The 26,161-nt window shown below is 43.2% G+C and overlaps 1 protein-coding gene across 1 annotated transcript in view; it reads right to left on the minus strand.

Annotated features, from left to right (window-relative positions):
* Positions 1-26,161, minus strand: part of ITIH2 (inter-alpha-trypsin inhibitor heavy chain 2) — a 39,043-nt gene that overhangs the window by 4,960 nt on the left and 7,922 nt on the right. Inside the window, exons 4-17 of the mRNA XM_082618474.1 lie at positions 25,885-26,060; positions 22,651-22,755; positions 19,670-19,832; positions 17,932-18,039; positions 16,983-17,111; positions 15,500-15,616; positions 12,837-13,005; positions 11,726-11,851; positions 10,164-10,345; positions 9,103-9,288; positions 8,590-8,729; positions 6,400-6,569; positions 4,730-4,867; positions 173-286 (exon numbers count right to left, since the gene is read on the minus strand). Coding sequence (XP_082474600.1) covers positions 173-286; positions 4,730-4,867; positions 6,400-6,569; positions 8,590-8,729; positions 9,103-9,288; positions 10,164-10,345; positions 11,726-11,851; positions 12,837-13,005; positions 15,500-15,616; positions 16,983-17,111; positions 17,932-18,039; positions 19,670-19,832; positions 22,651-22,755; positions 25,885-26,060 — 2,023 coding nt within the window. The remainder of the gene's footprint in view (positions 1-172; positions 287-4,729; positions 4,868-6,399; positions 6,570-8,589; positions 8,730-9,102; positions 9,289-10,163; positions 10,346-11,725; positions 11,852-12,836; positions 13,006-15,499; positions 15,617-16,982; positions 17,112-17,931; positions 18,040-19,669; positions 19,833-22,650; positions 22,756-25,884; positions 26,061-26,161) is intronic.

Genomic DNA, 26,161 nt, shown 5'->3' on the forward strand with positions numbered 1-26,161 from the left:
AGTTAGGAATATATTTATAATTCATTTCTCACTATCAGAGTTTGAAAAGACTAGTTTGAAATATATATATAAGATTTTATTAAGGCAGGAAAGAAAGAAATCCCAGGTAGTGACAGTGACGAATGACCATGATCTAGTAGTCTAATTCTAATATAATATCTTTTTATTTTACCTAATTCTGGATCAGAAACAAGGTTGAGGATTTTTCCAGGTTCTGAGTCAATATTGAAACAAATATTCTTTTGGCTTTTTGGTAGGTAGATGACGAAGTGTGGGTCATTTTCAACTGGAAAATATACAAAGAAAATGAAAACAAAATCATAGAAAGGAAGATTAATTTGAACAGTATTTTATTCCTGAACATCTTTAATTTCACAACCACAAATGTTTATTGTGCTCCTACTATATGCTAGGTACTGTTCTAGGCACCAGGGACCCAGTGGTCCAAGTGCTGTCCCTTCCTCATGGAGCTGCCATCAGAGTTCTAGGTTATCTTACAAATATAGTGTATACTCGTTTTGTAGCTATCACATATATTCTAGGCTAGAGAAGAAAAAAATGAATAAGACATAAGGAATAAGAAACACAAGCATACACACTATATATATAATATATACTACAAATGTACTACATATGTGTATATACAGTGACTGTGTGTATAGATAGGTAAAATACCTGTATTTTTAAGTAGTCATACACAGTGCATAAAAATAAAAAAGACATAATATTACCTTTTGGCCTACAGACTAATATTGATCAATTCCAAGAGCAATGAAGGATCAAGCTATTCCCAAGAAAGTACTCCTTTGTTACTAGACACCATTATTCTGGCCGATCTTTTTTGTTTGTTTGTTTACCCATTCAACAAATATTTGGTAAGAAAAAAAACCAAACCATGTGCAAAACTCTGAATTATGCAATGCTTGGTGTAGCTATTAATAAGTCATGGTCTTTACCTTCAAGAGAGAAACTATTTAATGAAGGAGTGACAGAGACTCTCTCCTGGGACTAACTCTACTCAGGCTTCCCTGAACTCTTCAAGTTTGACCTCAACTTTTGGACATCCATGTTCCTCTCTGCATTGTCTAATTTTAGCAAAAATCCTACTAAGTAGGTTTAGCTAGAATCCCCCACCCTCCAAATCTGATCACCCTTGATATCTATTCAGGTTCCTCCTCCCGCCACCGTCCTCAAGTGAGGTCTGATTACCTGGCCTGCCTTCAGCAAGAATCCTGTTAGGTTAGTTTAACCAGAACCCCCCCTTTCCACTGATGTTTCCTCTTAGTAATATTCCATTTACTGACCTCAGCCTGGTTTTTGTCTGTAAATTCCCACTTTCCCATGGTGTGTTCAGAGTTGAGTCTAATCTCCCTCCTGCACTGCAATACCCCAATGCAGTGGTCCCTACACCCATCATGAATAAGTTGTTCCTTACTGTGCTTTAACAAATATCTGAGAGGTTGCTGTTTTCTAGATGCTATCAAAAAGCTCTTTGCAAATATTAACTAATTCTCACCGCAGTCCTGCAGAGGACAGGTGACCTGCCCGAGGTCACATCACGGAGTTAATAAGTGGCAGAGTTATGATGCAAAGCCATGCCGTCTGATTACATGCCCATTCTCCCAACCATCCTGATATGCTCCTTCAAGTGTGTGTTTGGGAACTCAAAATGGAGGATAAACTCATCCAGAACTGGAAGAAAATCTTGTACTTCTTTGCACCCCTTACACCACCAAGCTCATGCTCTGTAGTCAATCAATCCTTGGTTAATTGATTTTGTGTAGGAGCTGGGCATGAGAGGGCATCATTAAAACACGCAACAAAGGTTCCCAGCTCTTTGTTTCTTTAATCAAAAAAATCATCTTATTATGATAGCCTCTTCTTTCCTCTACACAAATAGGGTGTTTTGAGATAACTTGGCTTGAAGGAAATTGCTTTCATTAAAGATAATGATGGGGCTTCCCTGGTGGCGCAGTGGTTGAGAGTCCACCTGCCAATGCAGGGGACACGGGTTCGTGCCCCGGTCTGGAAAGATCCCACATGCCGCGGAGCGGCTGGGCCCATGAGCCATGGCCGCTGAGCCTGCGCTTCCGGAGCCTGTGCTCCACAACGGGAGAGGCCACAACAGTGAGAGGCCCGCGTACAGCAAAAAAAAAAATGATGGGTTTTGCCATTTTGATGAACCTAAATCCCATCCATCAGACCTTTCGGTGAGCAGCAGCGAATCAGTACTGCCATAATGAGTTGACAGACATCTACCAGAAACAAAAGATCATACTGAAGTTAGTCTGTGCAGCCTTCCATTCTCATCAGGTTGGAGGCAGAGTGAGGACCTGGGGTTAATGGGTGTAAGACTAGCCAGTGTTTACTGAGCTTCTCCTAGGAACCAGGAACCTACTTTAGAACCACCTTGCAGGTTATTATCATCCCCATTTTGAAGGTGGGCTGAGACCTATAGATGTTTCAGTGTCCAGGCCAAGGTCATGGGGGCAGAGTTTGACCCCAGAACTGTCTGACTCTCAAGACCTTGTCCTTTTGGTTGCCTCATACAGCAGAGACGTAACTCGGAGCAAGCACTGCATTCTTACTGAGAAGCACACTTCAAAATAAATTGGCTCGGGCTCTACGTGTTTCTGTGAAAGTTTTATTTTGCAAAGCAGCAGTTTAAGTGACTCATGAACTTGTCACTGCAATCAGGTCTTGCTCTCAGAAGCCACTCGTTGGAAACACAGTAAAAATGGCTGTTGTGCAAGCACAGCAACCTTGGACACATAGATTCCCTCCTCATGTGCCACTTTACAGGGCCGTCACTTCTGAGAGTCACATGCAGAGCCCTTCACCAAAGCTCCATAGTTGGAGGTGATGTGGGAGGGGAGTGGAGGGACCTCTGTCTGAAGCATCACCACCAATGAAAGCATGAAGAAGAAGATCACTTTGGGCCCACAAATAACAATTTCAGAGCTAAGTCGTAGAGGTGGGATGTTTTAAAATATCTCTGTCAAGATATGTATTAAAGATATTTAAATATATCATAAATATCCATTCAAAGTCCTTGCTGTGTTCTCTCTGTTATAATTCGATGTCAGGTGAGTGGTAGATGTACAGGGCTGAGAAATCAGTTCTGAGGATTTCTGGATAGAAGAGTCTTACATTCCAAGCAGTCTAGAAAAGCAGCACATTTCTAAGAAGCTACACCAGAAGCTACTCTGATATTTAAACTGCAAACCACCTGAGTTAAGCTGGTACTTTGGACCTTCCAAGAGGGAGAGGGATGTGCTCCTTCTTTGAATGTTGAAATTTACTCCTAAGTAAAAGGCAGAAAAGGGGCACAAGCTTTCTACACGGGACCAGCCAATGTGTAGGCAGTGGAAATCCCTTTCACTGAAAGGCATAGTGCAGACCAGGAACAGGAGAGAAGATAGTTTCCTATTTCCCCCAGGCAGCTCTTCTCTGGTTGAGAAATAAGACCCTGCAGAGGTTGACAACCAGAAGGCAAAGAAAGAATCTGCACAAGGAAGCCAGCTGCAGCTGTCAGGACCCTCGCGAGGAAATTTGTTTTCTTGGCTTTCACACGATTGCATCTGCTACCCATGCCTGCCACTGAAACCACTGGTAGAAAGATTTTTAAATGCTGAGCAAAACTAGGATTTTCAAATATGTTGTTGATTAAAATCAAGTAAGCAAATTAACAAACAACTCCACAAAATAATGTATGATAATGCAGTTATATAGGAAACAACATTCAAGTATTTTTGATTATAAAATTGATAATAACACCTATTTAGGGAGTTTCCTGGTGGCCCAGTGGTTAAGACTCCGCGATTTCACTGGAGGGGGCACAGGTTTGATCCCTGGTCGGGGGAACTAAGATCCCACATGCTGCACAGTGTGGCCAAAAACAAACAAAACACCTATTTATTGAGTGACTATAACATGCCAGCTCTTTACAGATGGTTACACATTTAATCCACAGCTATGTAAGTAGCTTACATCATGATACTTACAGCTACACAAGTATCATGATGCCTGTTTTCAAAATGAAGGAAGTGAAGTGCAGAAATGTTAAGTTACTTAAGTTCAAATGAGTGTCATGAACAATCTCCAAAGAAGATGTCCTTTCCATTGATACCCATTGGCCCTCCCCACACGAGAGGTGCATCTCTTCCATCCCAGAGGGTTTGCCTCGTACAGTGGAAATGGGGTGCTATGAAATGCGTTGTCCCCCCCAAATTCATACGTTGAAGCTGTAACCACCAACATGATGGTGTTTAGAGGTGGGGGCTTGGGAGCTGATGAAGGTTAGACAAGGTCATGAGGGTGGGACCCTTATGATGGGATTTGTGCCCTTATAAAAGAGACGCTGGACAGCCTGCCCTCTATCTCTCTCTCCAGTGCATACACAAAGGGGCCACGTGAACACACAGGAAGACAGGTGCTGCCTACAAACAAAGAAAATGAAATGTACCTTGCTGGCACCTTGATCTTGGACTTCCCAGCCTCCAGAACTGGGAGAAATAAACTTCTGTTGCTTAAACCACCCAGTCTATGGTATTTTGTTTTGGTGGCCCAAGCTGACTAATACATGGGGCCATCTTCTTTCCATGGAAGGCGTCGATGCCTATAAAAGGCTCTCAGTTTTACCAGGATTTTTTAAACGTATACAAATGCTCCACGGCATTATGGTCCAATTGAGATCTGGGATGTGGAAGCATTGTGGAAGTTCCCTTACCTCTCATCACGTGTGGAGGAGGGGTTGTCTCAAGCACTGGAGCGCCAACCGCGGGCATTGGGACCATTGGTGTTGGTGAAGGGTTCACCCAAGGTGGGAGTGAATTTGGAGCAACTCTGTTGCCATAATACAGGGCACCTGCATAGAAAAAACTGTATCCATTAGTTTCCAGGTTTACTTTTCCATGGACATTGCTTACAATATCAAGAATCTGTTTTATGCAGACAGACCCCAGAGGTTCTCAGCTAAGGTTTTCTCCCATTATTTTTATTCCTGAGTTCTCTATCTTCCAGCTCCTTCTGTCATCATGCTGTGAGGGCCTGCTGTAGGCTTCTCTGCAGAGTCTGGGTCCCGTGCTAGGGTCTGTAGTAGGAGGAACCAGCCCTCGGAGGTTGCGGAAGGACCTTGTGCCTTCACCATAAACTGGGGAGATGAGGTCCAGCCAGACTCTGGACGGCATCTTCTCGGATCTATTCCTATCTACTCACCAAACGACAATCAGAAAGCAACAAGGATTTACTGTATAACACGATATTCAATATCTTGTAATAACCTATAATGGAAAATAATCTGAAAATACATATATATATATAAAATGGAATCATTTTGCCATACACCTGAAACTAACACCATATTGTAAATCAACTATACTTCAATAAAAAAAGAAAACAAAACAAAACAATCAATCTGAACGATTTAGTTTCCCAACCAACCAATATCCCCTACTGGTTGCAAAAAATTCATTTGGCTTTCTGATATGCAGTCAGCTCCTTGTCTCTGAGAAAAAAATGCCAGTTCACCTAGGCATTTTATCCGGGGGATATAAAATCACCTATAAATGCCAGGTAATCTAGCGTGAGTTTCTCCCTGCATAAATTTAGCTGTGAGGCTCCAGGCTATTGTAACTGGAAGTCAGAAGTAAGAGTTTCTTGAAGCCTGGACCACTGTCATAAAGTTGGCATCTCACTTGGACAGAATTAAAGATGCAGAAAACGACCCCTCCTGTGAATGCTGGTCATTCTCAAGATTGTTATAACAGGACCAGCCCCTAAGAAAGGGAGGAAGGAAGACGATGAGTAAACCAAGCTCTTCTAAATGTGGGGACACGTGCCCTTGGGTGTACCTTCGGACATTCCACAAGACACAGAGATCATGGATAGCTTTTATGGCAATTTTGAGCTTCTTAGCTTCCATATATATTGTTCCAAAGAAAACCCCTTTCTCCTAGTTTAGAAATGGAAGGCACACCTTTTCCCTGCCTGCCTCACCAAAAACCTCCCGGGAACTAAGTGTCCATTTGAAAATCGGTTTAGTGCCCCAAAATGGAATAACTCCAATGTCTAGGAAACAAATCTATTTGTAAGTCAGACAGTTTTCAATTCTTTGCTTTCAACTGGATTGGAGAAGGGCCTGACCTGTCATCTGATAGACCATTAAAAATACTTTTTTGAGTACTAGATTCTATATGAGTTTTGTATATGACTTCAAAGAAGTTCAGATGAGTGACTGCCACTGCTGTAACCAAGTTCCATTCCTGTTTACTTTTATCTATGTCAACAAGGCTTATCAGGACTTAGGCTTATAAAAAAGTATTGGGTTGGCCAAAAAGTTCGTTTGGGTTTTTCTGTAACATCTTATGAAAAATTTCTCCACCAGGTAGGCAGACTCACCTGAACAACAAGAATGGTCTTGTGGAGGGGAGTCTGCCAGCATGCGTTCATCCCCGGCGTCATTCTCAATCACCATGGATGTGAGGGGGGTCACTATATGGTGATCCAGAGACATCTGCAGGATTGTTTTTGTAATTTTCCTTTTCACAGCAGCTGTAGGAGCCAGGCTCCTGTACTCAGAAACAGAGACATTGGACAGCATCACTAGATTTAACTCCACCACTTCTGGGTCTAACTGGGACCCTGGGGACCATGAGGTAAAACAGAATTAACTGGCTTCATGAAGCTTAGTATTTTGCCTATCCATGCAGTCCTAAGGAATTTTTAAACACATTATTATTTTTTTAAACTGAAGTATAGTTGATTTACAGTGTTCTGTTAATTACTGCTGTACAGCAAAGTGCTTCAGTTATACATATATATATATATACATTCTTTTTCATATTCTTTTCCATTATGGTTTATCCCAGGATACTGAATATAGTTCCCTGTGCTATACAGTAGGAACTTGTTGTTTAGCAGATGTAATAGCTCAACCCCAACCTCCCACTCCACCCCTCCCCCGACCCCCGACCCCTTGGAAACAAGTCTAAATAAGTTATTTTTGAGAGCAGTTCTAGGTTCACAGCAAAACTGAGCAGAAAGTAGAGCTTTTCCGTATACTCCCTGCACCTTCCCCACCCGACAACCTCCCCCATTATCAACATCTCCCACTAGAAGTGGTACATCTGTTACAATTGATACATCTACATCTACACGTCATCATCACCCAGGGTTCACTTTTGTGTTGTACATGCTATGGGTTTGGACAAATGTATAATGACAGGTATCCATCATTATAGTGTCATACAGAGTAGTTTCACTTCCCTAAAAAATCCCCTGTGCTCTGCCTGTTCATCCTTTCCACCCACTGCTCCCTGGCAACCAGTGATCCACTTTACAGGGATTTTTTTTTTTTTTTTGCGGTACGTGGGCCTCTCACCATTGTGGCCTCTCCCGTTGCGGAGCACAGGCTCCGGACGCGCAGGCTCAGCGGCCATGGCTCACGGGCCCAGCCGCTCTGCAGCATGTGGGATCCTCCCGGACCGGGGCACGAACCCGTGTCCCCTGCATCGGCAGGCGGACTCTCAACCACTGCGCCACCAGGGAAGCCCAGGGATTGTTTTTTAAAAATCAATATTTAATGGCTGCAGCAATTTGCTATATACCTTTACATGCATCCAGTTGCCTCTGTAAAGATGCAGGGACAGTTCTCACTTACTTTAAAGCCACAGCTTACAATCTTGTGTCTGTTTTATCATCTTGCTGACATTAAGGATGCTCTCTCTGAGCACAGTTATGCAGCCGTATTTCATTTTCCCAGCCCCGGTCACACCACCCTGCTCCCTCTTCCTAAGAATCTGATCGAATAGGTGGAGGCGGGCTGGGGAACAGTAATTTTCTTATCCAAACACCCCCCTGTAATTCTGATGCACGTGATCAAAGAACCATACATTACTCTAGAAATATGGTTTTTATATTGGAGCATTTAAATACCAGTCAGCTGAGAAGCCAGAGATGAAATAGGTACCTATAGGAAGCCCTTCCTTATGTGATCTCAGAATTACATAATCGTAAATTTCTCTTTGGACAATCATCTATTTTCAGGAGTAAATGCAAATGAATTCCTGATACCCATAGCAATGAGATGGATGAATCTCACGGGCATCACACTGAGTGAAAGAAGCCAGAAACAAAAAATACAGTTTGTATCATTATATGAAATTTCATCATAGACAAAATTAATTGATAGTGACAGATGTCAAAATAGTGATTTCTACTCGAGGTGGGAGGTGGGTGTTGAGTGGAAAGGAGAATGAAGGAGACTTCAGAAATGGAAGAACTGTTCCGTGTCTGGATCGGGTGCTGATTACGTGGGTGATGTGCATAAAAATTCATTAAACTGTACATTTAAAGTGAATGCACTTCACATGCTTTATTGTATGCATGTTATATGTCAAGAAAAAAAAGAGTGAACCCAGCTTGAGTTAAAACTGCCTGAAACCAGTGGAAACGAATACTCCAAACCCTGTAATAATTTGCTGCTTTTTTTCGTTCCAAACTCTTTTTTTTTTTTTTTTGTCTATTATGTCAAGTATCCAAGGCAACTCTTTTGCTTTTGCAAATCCCTGTGGTGTACGGTCTTCTTACCGTTCAGCCAGAAGTTGGTTGATGGTCAGATAGGCCCACAATTTCTTGGTGAAATCAGGATCTGCATGCTTGTCTTTGGATAGAAAATCCTCCAAGCCATCCACCTCGGCCAGGGTTTCCAAGACTAACTCTGCATTAGCCTGGACAATGGAAGGTTCAGTTGAAAGACACCAGTGGGGCAGAATTGTAGTTAATCAATTCACATTTTCCAAAGAATCTACTGTGAGTGAATCAGGGTAGCAGACAACTTGAAGGGGAATGCAAAATAATCCAAAAGAATACACAAGAGGAAGTAAGTGCCAACCTCTAGAGTTTGGGATGAAAAAGGTAAGGATTTACACAATAGTTGGGAAGATGGCACAGATATTCTCAGGCCTTCCCTTTTGCTTTTTGCTTGTATTATACCCACATGATTCTTGGAAGTCAGAGTATCAGCCTGTTAATATACAAGATGTCTCTCGTATACTAAGGGGATAATTCGTATTTTTAGAATAAGCAGATAAGTAGAAGTACCGAAGTTGCAGTGATAATACTCTGTAACTGCTCCAATTTATCAGGGTCAACTTTTCCTGCCACCACAATCTCTGAGCCTCCAAAATAGTTATGGAAACTGTTTTGAGTGACATCTGTTACTGGCGTTTGGGGATAGTTGAACTGAACATTCCGGAGCAAGGGAGTCGAGACCTGGTTGTAGAATTTCTACAGTTCATAGAAAAAAAACAGAGAAATCATTATTTTCATATCACTTTATAGATCTAAAGCATTTTTCTCTGAGATTCTTCAAGTGCTTAGCAGACCGCTCAATTTATTCTCCCAGGATCTCTGTGGAAAGCTATGGAAAATTCTCATAGTTATTCAATGAACTGAACAGAGACGATCAAAACTTTGTTAAGAATATTACTCTTGACTTAAGAGCCTAGCATATTTTCTTTCTGTTATGACGAGCATGAAAAGCTCATGGACTCTCATAATAAGTCAGCTGGGTGGATATCCCCAAATTAGAACCTGTCTCTTACCTGTCCCCAGGTTTAAATATGGTGCCTGCTATTGATAGATGGTACCTGGTACTGACAGAGGGTGGAGTAAAGTATATTCTTCTTCTCCTTCATTTTTTCTTGTCCATTTAGTCAAAATAAACAAGTAATTGATATCCTTTATATTTAAGGAAATGTACAGGCTATAGTTTGATTTGTGTTGCATTATAGAAAGTTGATTTCCAAGATGCCAATGTACTTTAAAGGGAGAACAGTGCCCATGACGATTAGGAGGACCGACGGCTTAGCGGGAGTGGAGAGACACAAGAAGCTGTGATGGTGTCTCCCAAGACCTGTTCAGGGAGTAGGGAACTTGGTATCCATCACCTTACCGCCTCCCATCTCACTGTTACTGCAGGTGTACAAGTGGGGGTGGGGTGCATGAGAAAGGAATAGAACACTTCCCCGATTCTTGTGACCTAATATAGCTGACATAATGACAATTTTTACTTAAATTCAGCTATCTTCTTTTAGGCATCAGATATTGCTAGTTGAATGATTTCAAGTGAAGAAAAAAAAAAGAACAGAAAAATAAGTTACCTTGAGCTGGGCAGAAGTGTCCTGGTTTCCATAAATCCTTTGCGCAATCCCACGGTTTTCGTTGGAGAGTCTCTTCAAAAAATCATAGTCAACATCAAACCCTATCCCCAAACTGAACAAGGAGATGTTTTCTCGTATGTTCTGCTTCACGTTTTTCTGAATTTTTGACAATTTCAATTCCCCTAAAGATGATGACAGGAAGGAAAGGAGTGAGAAGCCAATGCTATCAAGATTTGGGAAAACGCATGGAGGGCACTTTAGCAAAATTTGTCCCAATTCAAAATGCACCTATGCTTTGACTCAGTCACTCAACTTCTAGGAATTTTCCCTAGAGATGCCCTCATACATGTTGAAATGAAGGACGGGCAGTGGTATATAGCAACATTATTGGGAATAGCAACACATTAGAAACAACTTAAATGTACACCAATAAAGGAGATGGGTTAAATTATGGTATATTCAAACTGAAATACTATGCAGTTATAAAAAAGAACATGGCAACTCTTTATGTGTTTATATTGAATGATCTTAAAGGCACATTTTTAAAGGGGAGAAAAACAAGGTGAAGGTCAGTGTATGCAGGATGCATCTGTATACATGTATGTATGTGTGTGTCTATATTTTCATATATTTGTGTGTATATGTACGTACAGTATACAGATACACATAGAATATCTCTGGAAAGACACACAAGAAACTGGTAATCAGTGACTGTCTCCTGGGACAGGAACTGGATGGTTGAGGGTCAGGTGTAAGAAGCTGACAATTTTTTAAGCTTATTTCCTTAAGATTTTATTCTAAAATTGAATTTTAAAAGTCATCTGACCCAAGCACTGAATCTACGACAAATACACAACAACTGCCATTCTGCCTCGCTCTCCCTCTTTCTAGAACTCTGGTACCTTGTCAGGATTGCATCACTGGTTCTCCTTCCACTGAGCTGTGTCAGGCACAGTTAGGTACATCCTTGTCTACAAGACGGACTGCAGCGCAATCTAGCATTCACTCTCACTGATGCTTGTCCGTGTAAAGATGCAAATGAAGCAAATGAAAATAACAGTATATGTAATAGAAGCAGGGAGATGGCAAGCCATTGTGTGGATAAGAAAACACACAGGATGCATCAGAGAGAAGTAACCTGTCCAGGTGCAGTGAGTACATGGGAGAAATTTGGAGAACAGTGGGAGAACAGGTGACTGCAGACTCAGAGGATACATCCTCATCACACACCACCTCGCACACCTTACGTTGAGGAAATAAACACACTGCACTAGTATGTATCAGCAATCCTCAGAGTATGTGACTCAAATTCAAATGCAAGTTTCCCCACATTGTGGAGGTGAAACTGAGGCATTCAAGAGCGTCCTCCCCCAAAACGTCTGGGGACTGCTTTAAGTGGAGTGAATGCTTCAGGGTCAAAAGAATCCTTCTTTTAGGAAGCATGGCTTTAAAATGGTTTAGACACTCAGGCAAATGCCATTTGAGTTCCCATTTTGAGCAAATCACGTTCCCAAGCAACAAGAGTAAAAATATTTATCACTAAAAATGTAAATGATACTCGCCTACTGTCGGATCACCATCAGACACCAAAATGATCAGCGAGACCGCGTTGGGGTCCAACAGTCCCAAGTTATTGGCTTCATTCAAAATAAAGATGGCCCGCAGCAGTGCTTCGTTGATATTCGTCCCTGTGAAAGCCGTAGAATGTGCTGTTCTGTTACATACTCTTACTTTCCACAGAAAATATCATGTCTTGGGTTCAGGTTCATCTGTTTGGTGATGACTTATGTATAGTTTATTCAGTACCCACATCATTTGATTGCTTTCTAAATTTTGACCAGGCTGGTCCAGATTCCCCAGTGGAATAAAATATTCACTTTGTAGTCAATGGTTCCCTTAGAGATGAATTAACCCTTTCAAAGCACCAGTCATTTTGTTAACCACTAAACTGAAGTTACCTAATTTAGCCTTGCTGACATACTTGGACACTGTTCTGTAAACAATTATGTGTTATGATATGTGATTTTTTTCTTTTTTTTTAATTGAAGTTCAGTTGATTTACAATGTTGTGTTAATTTCTGCTTTACAGCAAAGTGATTCAGTTATACATATATATATTACACATATACACATATATATATATATTCCTTTTTCATATTCTTTTCCATGATGGTTTATCTCAGGATATTGAATATAGTTCCCTGTGCTATATGGTAGGCCCTTGTTGATTATCCATCCTGTATATACTAGTTTGCATCTGCTCATCCCAAACTCCTAGTCCATCCCTTCCCCACGTCCCTGTCGCCCTTGGTAAGCACAAGCCTGTTCTCTATGTCTGTGAGTCTGTTTCATAGATAAGTTCATTTGTGTCATATCTTAGTGATATTATATGGTATTTGTCTTTCTCTTGCTATGCGTGTCATAAGAAGGCTAGTATCACTTCCTGACACCCTTTTCTGAGGATGGAATGGTTAAAAACGTGTGTGGGATGGGGTATGGATTATGCTTTCACCACGACCATAGTATTCATTGTTTAATAATAAATGTATTATTTAAAGCAGAGCAGTGCAGACTGGGCAAAGACCACTGGGGTAGGGAATCATATTTCTTAAGTGAACCAAGATTTGAATCCTATGGAAGTTTCTCACTGGGCTGTGGGCTAAACCTACTTACCTCCACTGGGCTGGATTCTGTGAATGTAATTCTTGGCATCTGCAATCTGTGTTCTAGTAGCGGAGACTAAATCGTTTCTCCAGGTTCGAACATTGTGGTTGAAATCAACCATGGAGAAATGGTCTTCAGCGCGTAGATCATCCAATATGGTCTTCATCGCTTCCACTGTCTGTTTTGAGAGAGAATAGAGAAGGGTCTTAATACATAAGCTCTAAGCCTAAGATGAAATGAGGAAGACCAATAATTCATCCTAGTCATCTTTCAAGTAGTGGCTCAAGCTATAATTTTTCCAGAAAACCATATAAATCCACTTGAGTCAACACAGATCTACCTCTCCTGTATTCTGAACATGTATTGTCTGTATTTTGATACTTACACTTTTACTGTCTTATTTTGTCATGCATGACCAGTCTCACTAGCTTGACTTTAACTTGAGGATTATGAGCCTCAGGGGTTCCCTTTGTGGTGTCTGAAAATCAAACGTATTTCTCAAGTGCATCTACTCAGCCTTCTCATCCACTACCACGTAATTATTGTTTCCCATCTCCTTCCCCTTCAAACCACCAGCACCCCCCTCTCCTGTCTCAGCTGATGACCTGGATTCCTACTTCACTGAGAAATGGAAGCAATCAGAAGAAAACTTCCACAACTCCCACCACCATAAAATCCCACCTGCCAGTACTTGTACCCATAAACTTTTCCTTCCCGCCTGGTAATGTAGAAGAACCAGTAGTTGTATTTCCGCCTAATGCAAATCCATCCACATGTGACCTAGACTGCATTCTCTCTCGTCTACTGAAGGACACGGCTCTAGCAACTGCCCTTTGCCTCTCCTGCATCTTGAATTTCCCTCTGTTGGTACATTTCCATAACAGAGTAACATGCTATCATTTCTCATTCCTTAAAAAACCTCATAATGTACCCACTTGCCCCATTTCTCAGCCTCCCTTTGCAATAAAATGCCTTGAAAGAACTGTCTACACATACTGTCTCCAAATCTTCTTTTCCTATTCTTTCTGAAACACATTCCATTCAGGCTTTCACCATCATCCCTCCACGGAAACGTCGCTCGTCAAGGTTGTTGTGAAAGCCGGTGGACTATTCTCATCTTACCAGACTCAATCTGAGCAGCATTTGGACCAACTGGTCACATCTCTCTCCTAATATAACTTCCTCGTCTTCTTCCAGAGCCTTGGACACTCTTGGTTTTCTTCTTCTTTCATTGGCTACTTTTTCTTAGTCTTCTTTGCGGGTTCCTCGTCTTCTCCCCAGATTATTCTAATTATTGGAATAGTATAAGTTTGACTCGGTTTGCTTCTCTTATCTACACTTACTCCTTGATGTTCCCAACTGGTCTCATGGCTGTGAATAACTTCTACACACTGGTGGCTCCTAAGTGTCTATCTCAATATCTTGCCTCTGAGCAGCAGAGCTGTAGAGCCAACAGCCTGCTTAACACGTTCACTTGGGTGTGTAATAGTCATCTCAGACTTCGGTGATGAACTAAGTGCCTGACACACAGTGGGTGCTTAATAAATACTTGTTAAATGAGGGAAGGAAGGAAGGGAGGGAGGGAGGGAGGGAGGGAGGGGTGAAAAAACTCTTGTATTAGAGCAGTGGTTCTCAACTGAGGGTACTTTTCTCCCCAGGGGATATTTGACAATGTCTTAAGACATTTTTGATTGTCAGGACTGGGAGGGTGGGTGCCACTGGTATCTAGTGGATAGAGGCCAGGGATGCTGCTAAACATCCTACAACATATAGCGTGGTCCCCACAACAAAGGATCAGCCAGCCCAAACTGTCAAAAACACCACTGTTGGGCTTCCCTGGTGGCGCAGTGGTTGAGAGTCCGCCTGCGGATGCAGGGGACACGGGTTCGTGCCCCGGCCTGGGAAGATCCCACATGCCGCGGAGCAGCTGGGCCCGTGAGCCATGGCCGCTGAGCCTGCGCGTCTGGAGCCTGTGCCCCGCAACGGGAGAGGCCACAACAGCGAGAGGCCCGCATACCGCAAAAAAAAAAAAAAAAAAAACAAAAAAAAAAACACCACTGTTGAGACCCGGGGACCGGGGTAGAAGCACAGTGGGCAGGGCCATGTCTTTTCCGTCTTTTGGATCCTTAGAACAGTAGTGAACACTTGGGTGGTCAGAAATGGTTGTTGAATGAATGAATGGTTAGTTGGTGGTTCGAATTGGTTGAATGGATAGATTGGTGAATAAAATAGGAAATTTCCTTGTTTGTTTAGAATTGCATCTATACTATTAACACTGAGTAAGCCTATGTTGAACTCTGAACTGGAAGATGTGGGACAGGATGGCCACCCTCAAGGAATTACAGCATAATTAGAAAATATATGCATATAGTGATGTCAAAGTTATTCATGAACAATGGTGAGGTGTTAAAGTGTTATATGCAGAAGAACCAAAAGAATATGAAGCAGAAGGGTGAGCAGAGTGAGAAGAGGTTATACTGAGATTAAAGTTTTCAAAAAGGTGAGTTTTGAATAAATTTCTGCTGTTCAGAAGCCACCCAGTCTGTGTGACTTTGTTAGCAGCCTGAGCTGAGACAAGCCCTGTGGGAAGGGGCCTCGAAAAATTGCATCATCAGGAGAGGATCAGAAAACGTAGGGAGCCCCAGGTACCACTGCCCACCTGGGGTACTTACCTGTTTCATTTTTATTCCCCACATTGAGCCACTAACGTCGATGACAAAGAGGATGTTTTTGGGAATTGGGTCCATGTTCTCAGGAGCAAAGAAGTGGACAAAATATCCATTAAATACCTGGAAACCAGAACACATTTGTGAGCCAAACCATTAGCAATGTTTGGAATGTAGGAAGACGAGGGTCTGGGGACTGAGAGAGGAGAGGGGTGGTCACAGGGGACAGGAGAGAACAGACACTTGGTGTCCCCCTGCTTCTCCTTGCTCCTTCCTGCTCCCACTCTGTCCTTCCCTGCAAAGGTCTGAGCCTTCTCAGCAGTTCACCTCCCAGGCTATTTCCCTCCACTCCTTCCACCCCACCCAGTCTTCATCGAGAGCCTCTGTCCCAGGAACACTGCTCACCGACGGTGAATCAGGAAGAGTCCCTGCTCTCCTGAGGCTCGCGGGCAATGAAGGACCCAGACAAATAAAGAGGCAATTTGCAGCACAGTGTGTTAAGTCCGTGATCAGGAAAAATAAAAGGCTCCAAGAACACCCCCAGTGGCGGTGCATCTAAGTCAGACAGAGGCGTCTTCCCCAGGGGAAGGGCATCTACGCTGGACTTGAACGTGGGTTCGTGAGTTTGCAGTTAGGCTGCCTGTGTCGGGGTTGGACTGAGCTGGGGGGTGGGGGCCAGGCCGGGGAAAAGACTTCCAGACAGTGCGGCCCTTGGCACACTTAGGGCTCTATAAGTGGTTCAGCACGATGGATTCAAGGAGTTAGGGCAGAGAACCCACCGGGCAAACCATGAAGGACCTTGATGTGCACCCCAGGGAGTCTGGGTTGTCCTAGAAGTTAATGGGAGGGGCTGGATTCCTGATCCCCACCCCCCGTCTTCTCTTGTAGGTGCTAAAGACTGGCTCACCTCATTCTCTTTCCACTGCCCTTTGGTTGCTTCCCCCAGGACATTACAGTGTCCAGCTGTCAGGTGTGTAGCTGTGGACACTTCCCAACACCCCCCCATCCCTGGAGAGAAGCACAGGCTCTTGGCTACTAAGGCCTCATTACTTTAGCACAGGGAAATATGCACACACATCTAAGACGTGACAAAAGAGGAAAGGGAAATGCTCAAGAAATCTCACAAGGAATGTAATCTCTGCGCTTTCTTTGATCATCTCATTGCAAAGGGCCTTGGAAGGTTATCGAAAATTCCCGTTTTGTGATTTCCTATGGTTCTTCATTTGAGGCCTAGACATACCTTCCTGGGACAAAGGCATGAGACCCAATGGCCTTTATTCAGTTATCTTGACATAAAATGCTCAGTGACACTTAGAGAAATATGCTTTTAGTCCCTTGTCTGCAGCCTTGACACTCGCCTGGGCAGCTGGGAACTACCCAGAGGCCGGCGAGATCTATTCGGGGGTGGGGGGGAAGGGGGGTGTTATTCAACAAAAACCAGTTCTTTGGCTTTGGCGGGGCCATTCTCCCAGAGTCTGTTTTCACTCACCCGAAGCTCACCGACTTTCTCCTCTCTGTTCACATCATACACCACCACGAGCTCACCATCTACCGCAGTCTCAGAGCAGTTGGAGCATTTTCTTTGTTGTGCTACCGTGGGCTTGAAGGTGACGTGTGCCTGGAAAGGACAGTAGCGTCACAGCCCGGTCTCGGCCCCCCTCCCTCTCCAGGTGAGGAGTTGACAGCGGCACCTTCTCGTGCACACAGGTGGAGGTCTAGGGCCATTCTGCATCCGGGCAGCATTGGTGGTCTTGTTGTTGATGGAAGGGATGGTGCCAAAGCATGTGAGGGGGCATCTAACAGCCTGCGGTGCTGTTGGCCTGGTTTCAGTCCTTTATAAGAGATTCAAAGAATTCCTGCCTTTCCCCCCATGGAAGAAACAGCTTCCAGCTCTAGAAAGAGCTGGTGGAAGGTTCTTAGAGGACTTCGGTCCCTCCAACCGTGGTCACTATTGGCCATTAAGGCAGAGAGAATTAGGCTGAGTATTTCTTGCTGTGATTAATGAAAATCCACTCTGTATTATGTGAAAACTGTCTTTTTTTGGCTGCACCACGCGGCATGCAGGATCTTAGTTCCCCAACCAGGGATCGAACCTGTGCTCCCTGCAGTGGAAGCACAGAGTCTTAACCACTGGACCAGTGGTTTTCAAGTCCCTGTGAAAACTGTCTTTTAGCTACTGGTCAAGTGAAATTACCTGGGGGAAATGGGACAGGACCTCCAAAAGGGACAGACTCTGGTCAAAATGCAATGAAACAATTGGTAATATTATCGTGTATATCCTGGGGGAGACCCTAGACTTTGCTCAGGGATCACTGTTCCTTCATATAGTTCCCTCAGGTCAGCACCTGATGGATTTTCTATCCCCCAGAGCAGAGGAGGAGAGCAGAACCCAGGAGCCAGTGGCCACTTAGACTCTGTAACATCAATGCTTGTGGTACCTTCTGCTGTCCTTTAGATACGACGGGAACTCCATCAAAATGCCCATCAAATGTGTCCAGAACATGAAGAAATCTCATTCCCTGAGGTTCAATAATCCACACATCTACCTAGAGGTGGGAAAGAAATTACTCAAAGCATTAAAATATCTTTCAAGATGGAGCAAGAAGTACACTTACTAAGTCCTCTGCTGTTCTTCTCATCTTCAGGATTTCCCAAAGATGACCCAGCATGGCTCCACCATCACTTCTGCAAGTTCTTTTAATTCTGTGTGACACAATGCATCTCACCATGTAGGCTGAAGACCTTTTGGGCAACCCAGTATTCCCCTTCTATTGCTTCATTTCTCTGGGATTTAATTCCCCTTCGTCTACTCTATTCCATTCCATTCTTATTTATTTTAAAAAATATTTATTTCTTTGGCTGCACCAGGTCTTAGTTGCAGCATGCAGGATCTTTTAGTTGCGGCATGTGGGATCTAGTTTCCTGACCAGGGATCGAACCTGGGCCCCCTGCATTGGGAGCGCAGAGTCTTAACCGTTGGACCACCAGGGAAATCCCCATTCTATTCTTATTTAGAAATAAGAATGGAATGAGAATTTTACCATGATCTATTCATTCATCCCCTTGAATCTTCTACATCAATGGGCAAATTACAACCTGTCTGCTTCACCTTCCTATGTGTCAAATGGAGAGCAGGTTGAACTGTGCACTTCCCTGGGTTTCTTCCAGTTCTGCTCTGCCTCTTACATGAGTGTTCATGTGATGTCAGTAAGATTCGAGCCAAGAAAAGAGCAGCTCAGTTCTCAAGGCAAGAGGTGAAGATTACAGCAGAGGTGAGTTCAAATTGGTAGCCAATGCCCTGCCACAGGCATTGCTCTCGAGGTGAAGAGAGTTGGGGTGCAATGTGGGGAACGTGAAGCAGTTGAAGACGACTACCTCAACCTTCACTGACCTCCTATTATTTGCCACCTACTTCCATAAGCTCATCTCACTTGTAACCAAGGCATCTAAGAATGTTGTAGTACCCTTTTCACAGGTGAGAAAATTGAGGCTCAGGATAACTTGTCCCATGTTGGAAGGTCAGTGTAGTGGGTTAAATGGAGCCCCTCCAAAGACATGTCTGCATCAAATCCCTGGAAGCTGTGACTACTACTTGATTTGGAAAAAGGGCCTTTGCAGAAGCAATAAAGGATCTTGAGATGAGATCATCCTGTACTGCCCAATGGGCCCTAAAGCCAACGACAAGTGTTCTTACAAGAGCAAGGCAGAGGGAGACTCGAGACACTCAGAAGACACTCAGAAGAGGTCACACCCTGGTGATGTGACCGGGGGGGCAGAGATTAGAGTGATGTGGCCACAAGCCAAGGAATGCCAGCAGCTTCCAGATACCAGGAGAAGCAAGGACAGACTCTCCCTGGCAGCCTTGAGGCGCGTAGCCCTGCCAACACGTTGATTTCAGACTTCCGTCCTCTAGAACTGTGTGAGAAGACATTTCTGTTGTTCTCAGCCACCCAGTGTGTGGTCATTTGTTACTGCAGGCCACAGGAAACTGACACAGCTAATAAGGAGATGAGCTGGCATTGAAATCCGCAAGGAAGTGGCCAGGTTGACTCCAAACCCAGAATCCTTTCTACACGCCACCCTGACCTGCAGTGTCGAGTGGCATGGAACACCACAAAGAGTGGGGACAGGCAGAAAGCACAGATGAGGGACAGAGCCGTAGGAGGATGGGCTCACCTCCAGGTGCTTGGCCAGTCGTCCTGGCTGCAGGTGGAGCCTGTGCTCGTAGGACCCCAGCTTCCTCCACTTCACTTCCTGGTAATGAAGTTCAAACTGCACCTTTGCTCCGGGGGCGATGTTCACTTCAGTTTTGAAGTTCTCCATATCGAGGGCTCTGCTCCTAAAGGTGTGAGCCCCCCACGTGAGTCAGCACAGGCAGAACCTACGCAGAGGGCAGCCGGGCTTCCCTGGGCTAGCAACCTGCTCACTGTTCAGAAGAATGAACGGTAGGTACAGTAGAGGTAACTGCAACTTCTAGATAAATTTCATTCCACCAGCCTGGAATTTTCTTCTCCTCTCCTACCTGATCTTTTTCTTCCAGAGCTTCTTACAGATTTGAGTGTCATCTGCAAAGAGCTACTAGTTATTGATCACCTACTATGTGCCAGGAACTGGACACACATAACATTGCTATTATAGCAGCTCTGCAAGCTGGATCCCAATACCCTCAGTTATCAAATGATGACAGACGAGGCTCACAAAGGGTAAGTAATCGCTCCAGACCACATGATGAGTCAATTGTACAGTAGGAACTCAAACCCAAGTTTAGATGATTCCAAAGACAGCACGCCTTTCCTCTACTGCTTTTGAGACTCGTTCTAGAGATTCTTTATATTTTGAAAGTCTTCAGAAAGAAGACATCTATTATTTCATCCAATTGAATGTGTATTTCCAGCACTAATGCCTTATTTAGTCCCATACACACCAAGTCCAACGTGATCAGTAATCTTGAGGTGTTTATGGTTTTAAAGAGAAAACAGCAGGACTGTCAAATGAGGGAGATTTGAGCATTAGGAGAAACAATGGGTGATTTAAAAAAAAATCAAACAGTTAAATAAGCAAGGTGATAAGACAGGAATAAAGACACAGACCTACTAGAGAATGGACTTGAGGATATGGGGAGGGGGAAGGGTAAGCTGTGACAAAGTGAAAGAGCGGCATGGACATATATACACTACCAAACATAAGGTAGATAGCTAGTGGGAAGCAGCCGCATAGCACAGGGAGATCAGCTTGGTGCTTTGTGACCGCCTGGAGGGGTGGGATAGGGAGGGTGGGAGGGAGATGCAAAAGGGAGGGGATATGGAAACATATGTATATGTATAACTGATTAAATTTGTTATAAGGCAAAAAATTAAAAAATAAATTTAAAAAAATAAAATAAAATAAATAAATAAATAAGCAAGGTGAGACCATGCATAATTGGATCGTTTGGGATCAGGGAAGTACCATGAAGAAGTGGCTTGGGATACAGGGCAGCTGAAGGAAAAGATGAGCACGGCCGGGTACAGAGCTTAGGAGTAGAGAGTTGGGTGAGAGGCCTGATGTATCTGGGTCGGGGGTGCAGGCTACAATGCGAGCTCCGTGTTCTCTGCTGTATCCGCAGTACCTGGAGGAGTTTCTGCTGCAAATAAATATTTGTGGAATGATGAAATAATAAATGGATGGATGATGTGGTCAAAGTGATGGGTAAAGACGGCAAAATGATACTTAAAGCACTTATTAACCTGGATGCATGCTGGAGATGTTCCCATGGCTTGGAATTCCTCCTGTCCTTTCTGCTGGCTGAATTCTATTAATCTCTTTGGGCTCAGCTCAAACATCGAGTCTTCTGTGATGATCTTCTGGACCCCCGGACAGAACTGTTCACTTGGTACTTGGAACCCCCATAGGATTTTGTACCATCTCTACATTAGCGCATTATACCATTATATATTACCCCATTATATATTATATATATTACACTTACCTATATAATATATATACTGTAGTCACCTATATGGTATATATGTTATAGTCACCTATATATTATATATATTACAGTCATCTGTTATATATATTATAGTCACCTATAGGTTATATATATTATAGTCACCTGTATATGTATTATAGTCACCTAAATATTATACATATTACAGTCACTTATATGATATATATATTATAGTCACCTGTATGCTATATATGTTATGGTCACCTATATGTTATAGTCACCTATACACTGTTGGTTCCATGGCCATCTCCTCCACTAGCCTGACGGTGTTTGTTGCAGTCACCTTTGACAGAGCCGGGTACAGTGTTAACGTTCAGTGCATTTTTTTGAATGAATGAACACATGAATGAAATGAAAAGAACTTCAGCTAAGGGGAAATTTGGGCGTCTGGAGGAGGAGAAGGAGATGAAGAAAAGAAGATGGCAGGATCTGAGGGCAGCTTAGATACACAGTGTGGGGATCAGTGAACATTCCTCTGACATTTCTGGTGGGAGAGGCTGCCTCTCTGAGGGTGGCGTGGCATTTCCAGTGTCTTATTTAAGACCATAAGGGGAAAAAAATAAACAGAATCTAAACTAAGTAACTGTGCTGAAAAGGTGCCACCCCATAAAGATAGGCCAAGAAAATCATTAAGACAAATTCCAAACCTTTCTTTCTGAGTATGTGGTCAGTGCTGTAACAAGATCACCAATATTTCTTTTTTTTTTTTGCGGTACGCAGGCCTCTCACTGTTGTGGCCTCTCCCGCTGCGGAGCACAGGCTCCGGACGCACAGGCTCAGCGGCCATGGCTCACGGGCCCAGCCGCTCCACGGCATGTGGGATCTTCCCGGACCAGGGCACAAACCCGTGTCCCCTGCATCAGCAGGCAGACTCTCAACCAGTGCGCCACCAGGGAAGCCCCGATCACCAATATTTCTGTAGTTCCTCTCTGTACTCTGCTGGGAATCAGTGTTTAGTGACAGGACAGCCATCTACATGCAAGGCAAGCTATGTAAGGCTACCACGTGTGAGATCATCCAAAACTCACGTGTTGCAGGAGGCCTTAGGGAAACAGGAATGGAGATACCTAACTCTGCCACCTGAGGATGAGGTTCTGTGCCTTCTTGGAGACTGGTTTTGGGGTTGAGTGGGGGCAGAAGTGGATGAGGACCCCCCCCCCCCACTTACCTCACCAATCCAGCCATTTTGCCTTTTGCTCTGGCCTGTGAGTAGAGGGCTCGGCCCACCGTTTTCTCCTTAACAAAACTAGTAAATGTCGTGCCATCCACAGTCCTAAAAAATGACAGAGGGCCTACAGTTGGTCCAAATAGTAGTCTTAGCACAACAAACAAACAACGGTCCAACAACCCAACCAGGTGGACTTAATGAATTATTTAATTATCCATTTTGAACCTGCAGGAAACACGGAGACGTTTGCATATTTCACAGGAGTCCCTTTGTCTGATAGTGTGATTAAGAGAGGTGAGGTGGGCTCCCGTCCTAAAAGCTTCCTCTCGCATATTGTAGTGTTTAAAATGTTTCTTCCTAACGTTCATAGCAACACTATTTACAACGGCCAAGACACGGAAGCAACCTAAGTGTCCATCGACAGAGGAATGGATCAACAAGATGCGGTACATATATACAATGGAATACTACTCAACATAAAAAAGAATAAAATAATGCCATTTGCAGCAACATGGGTGGACCTAGAGATGATCATACTAAGTGAAGTAAGTTGGACAGAGAAAGACAAATATCACATGGTATCGCTCGTATGTGGAATCTAAAGAAAATGATACAAATGAACTTATTTACAAAACAGAAAGAAACTCACCGACTTAAAGAACAAACTGATGGTTACCAAAAGGGAAATGTGGAAGGGAGAGAGGTAAATTAGGAGACTGGGATTATCATATACACACTACTGCCTATAAATGGATAACCAACAAGGACCTACTGTAGAGCACAGGGAACTCTACTCAATATTCTGTAATAACCTAAGTGGGAAAAGAATTTGAAAAAGAATAGATGCATGTATATGTGCAACGGAATCACTTAGCAGTGCACCTGAAATTAACACAACATTGTAAGTCAACTATACTCCAATATAAAAAAATTTTTTAAATGTTTCTTCATTTTCCAGTTTTACCCTTTAGATTAAGGGTTGTTCTCTTGTGCATCCCTTTGGAATGACAAATGTGCCTAGGATTGGTGACTGATAAGTCACTAGTTATCTGGCTGACTTTTGGTTTATAAGATCATTCTCCTGTGTGTTAAGGATCTGGGGTGGCCTGGGGGCATTACGCTCTCCTGTGAGGGTGGAAAAGAGCAAAGAAAGATGAAGAAAGGTGCTTGTCAATCTCTTTGCAAAGTTTGTGTTTATCTCTCCAACATCTCCCTCGGGGACCTCTGTGTGCTCATGTCACCTCTGTCTCTTAGCTGGCCGTCACCTAATCCGTCCCAGTAATGATTAGCTGGAGCAGTCGAATGACAGAATTTTAGAAGCAAAATGGAACATCTGGCCTTCAAGTGGTCAGTATCTCTCCCCAAGGAGGTATTTAGAAGTGCGTGGAGAAATTTTTGGCTGTTCTGATGACTGAGAAGGGCTACTGGCATTATGGGATGACCCCAAGAGTGCTAGACATTCTGCAATGTGAGGTGGAGTTTCCTGTCCCAAATGCCAACAGCATGCTTGTCGAGCACTCTTGGTTCACCTCTGTAGGTGAGAAAAATCAGAGCCAAGGAGACAAGCGACCTGCTTGAGGTCACACACTTGCTCAGAGGCAGAGCTAGAACTGGACCCCGAGTGCCCAGGTCGGCACTATTTCCATCAAATCATGCTAAGGTTCGAAGACCAAAAAGTCTTTATGACAAAAGGAAATAATCTCTAATGGTGGAATATTTGGAACCTTGGTAAATAGGCAGCAGAAGTTTTTTGACTGGAGATGGAGGTCTGTGCGGTTCATATTAAATTATGGTGATGTAAGGAGCTATCTTCTCTGATTTATACATTCAGCCGGGAGTACGGAGAGATCAAAATAAACAGATATTTCACAATTCTGTCCTTCATCACCTCAAATCGTCTAAGGAATGAGATGGGGACGAAGGGAAAGAATGAAGGAAAACAGAAAGATGAGATACCTGGAATATCTAGTCATATAGTTTAAAAATAAGAATTTATTAAACTAGTTTTAATATAATTTTTTAGACAGTGTCATATAATACCACTACGTAAAAGCTTTTCCTTCTACATTTGCTTTTTAGAAAAGGCTGACTAAAAAAAATTTTTTTTGGAAATAAATTTCTCAGACAATTTGAAGGATTCAAAATCCATGAATTCCAATTCCAATAAGTCCAATTCCAAGTCACAAATTGCCTTTTGTTCCCCTCACCTTTGTTTTGTTTAGAAAATATAATTAAAATGGCTCTGCCACTTTTAGAGGCCAAAGTGCTTGGTATTTGAACCTTTTATTTTATTTATTCCTCTATTGGCAGAACAGGGAAAGTTTACCCTTGATGAATGAAGCCTCAGGGTGGGAACAAAATTACTGGCCTTCACGATTTGAAAGACATTTGGGTGGTTTAAAATTTTTTTATTATGGAAATCTTTAAGTATACAAAAAAACAAAATAATGTAAGACACCTCCATGAAACCATCGCTGAGTTACACCATTATCAATACTCAGCCAACCTCCATTGTCTATACCCCCTCCTTCCACCTCATTTATTCTGAAGCCAATCTCAGATAGCTGACCATCTCATCCTTGAACACTTCAGTATGCATTTTGTAGGGAATTTTTAAAAAATTCTTTTGTGAATAGAACTAGAGTCATTGAGTAGGAAATGGAACGGATTTCAATTAAGTGGCAGAAATAATTCTAAGCGCTGCCAACCACTGAGTGAATTGCCTTGGAAAATAGTGAGTTTATCATTAAGGAGATATTCAGGTCAAGCCTGGATAATTCACTTGTCAGCGGCTACACAGAGGAATTCAAGCACTGGACACGTGACTGGATTTAATCAGCGGTTCTCCACTTCTTTCCCCCGTAAAGAAACATGTGATAGATGATGCTGACCTGCAACCTGCTACACACTCATATATGGTTTCCTGTAACCCAGGGCAACTCCATATATTTTTCTCTCCCCAAGTAAGTGGGAGATTGTTACCACAGAGATAGGCTTAAGGATGCTTTACTTTATTAGAAAAGAAAAGCAAATGCTTCACAAATTCTGTTACTCTGAACAGAAGCAAGATACTGGGACCCACCCCAAGATGACTCTTGATGTCCAGGGGGTCCACAGCTCTGAAAGTGAGAACCACTGGAATAGGTGGCCATTAAGGTCCATCCTAACTGTGACGGGGTTCGATTCTGTGAGCAGAGCATATCCAGTTTCTGGTTCTGCACAGGAGTTACTCACATGGAGAAGTTGGAGATGAAGGCTCCTTTGGGAATCTGCACGTCGAACACGACACTCTGAGGCTGTGGGGAGTGGTTCACCACTTTGGCCTGGATGACAGTGTTGGCCATTCGGGAAGTGATAGTAGACCGGACTTTATAGCTATAAAGAGTCACTTGATCAACATCTTCCTGTAACTGGCAAGAAAATACAACCGTACTCAGAGAAAAATGACACAGAACTTCACCACGTATTCAATGCTAACATTGGTCCATTTTATTACAAACAATTCTAAGGC

This window comes from Mesoplodon mirus (genome assembly GCF_964341445.2).
Source record: "Mesoplodon mirus genome assembly, chromosome: 4".
Lineage (NCBI taxonomy): Eukaryota > Metazoa > Chordata > Mammalia > Artiodactyla > Ziphiidae > Mesoplodon > Mesoplodon mirus.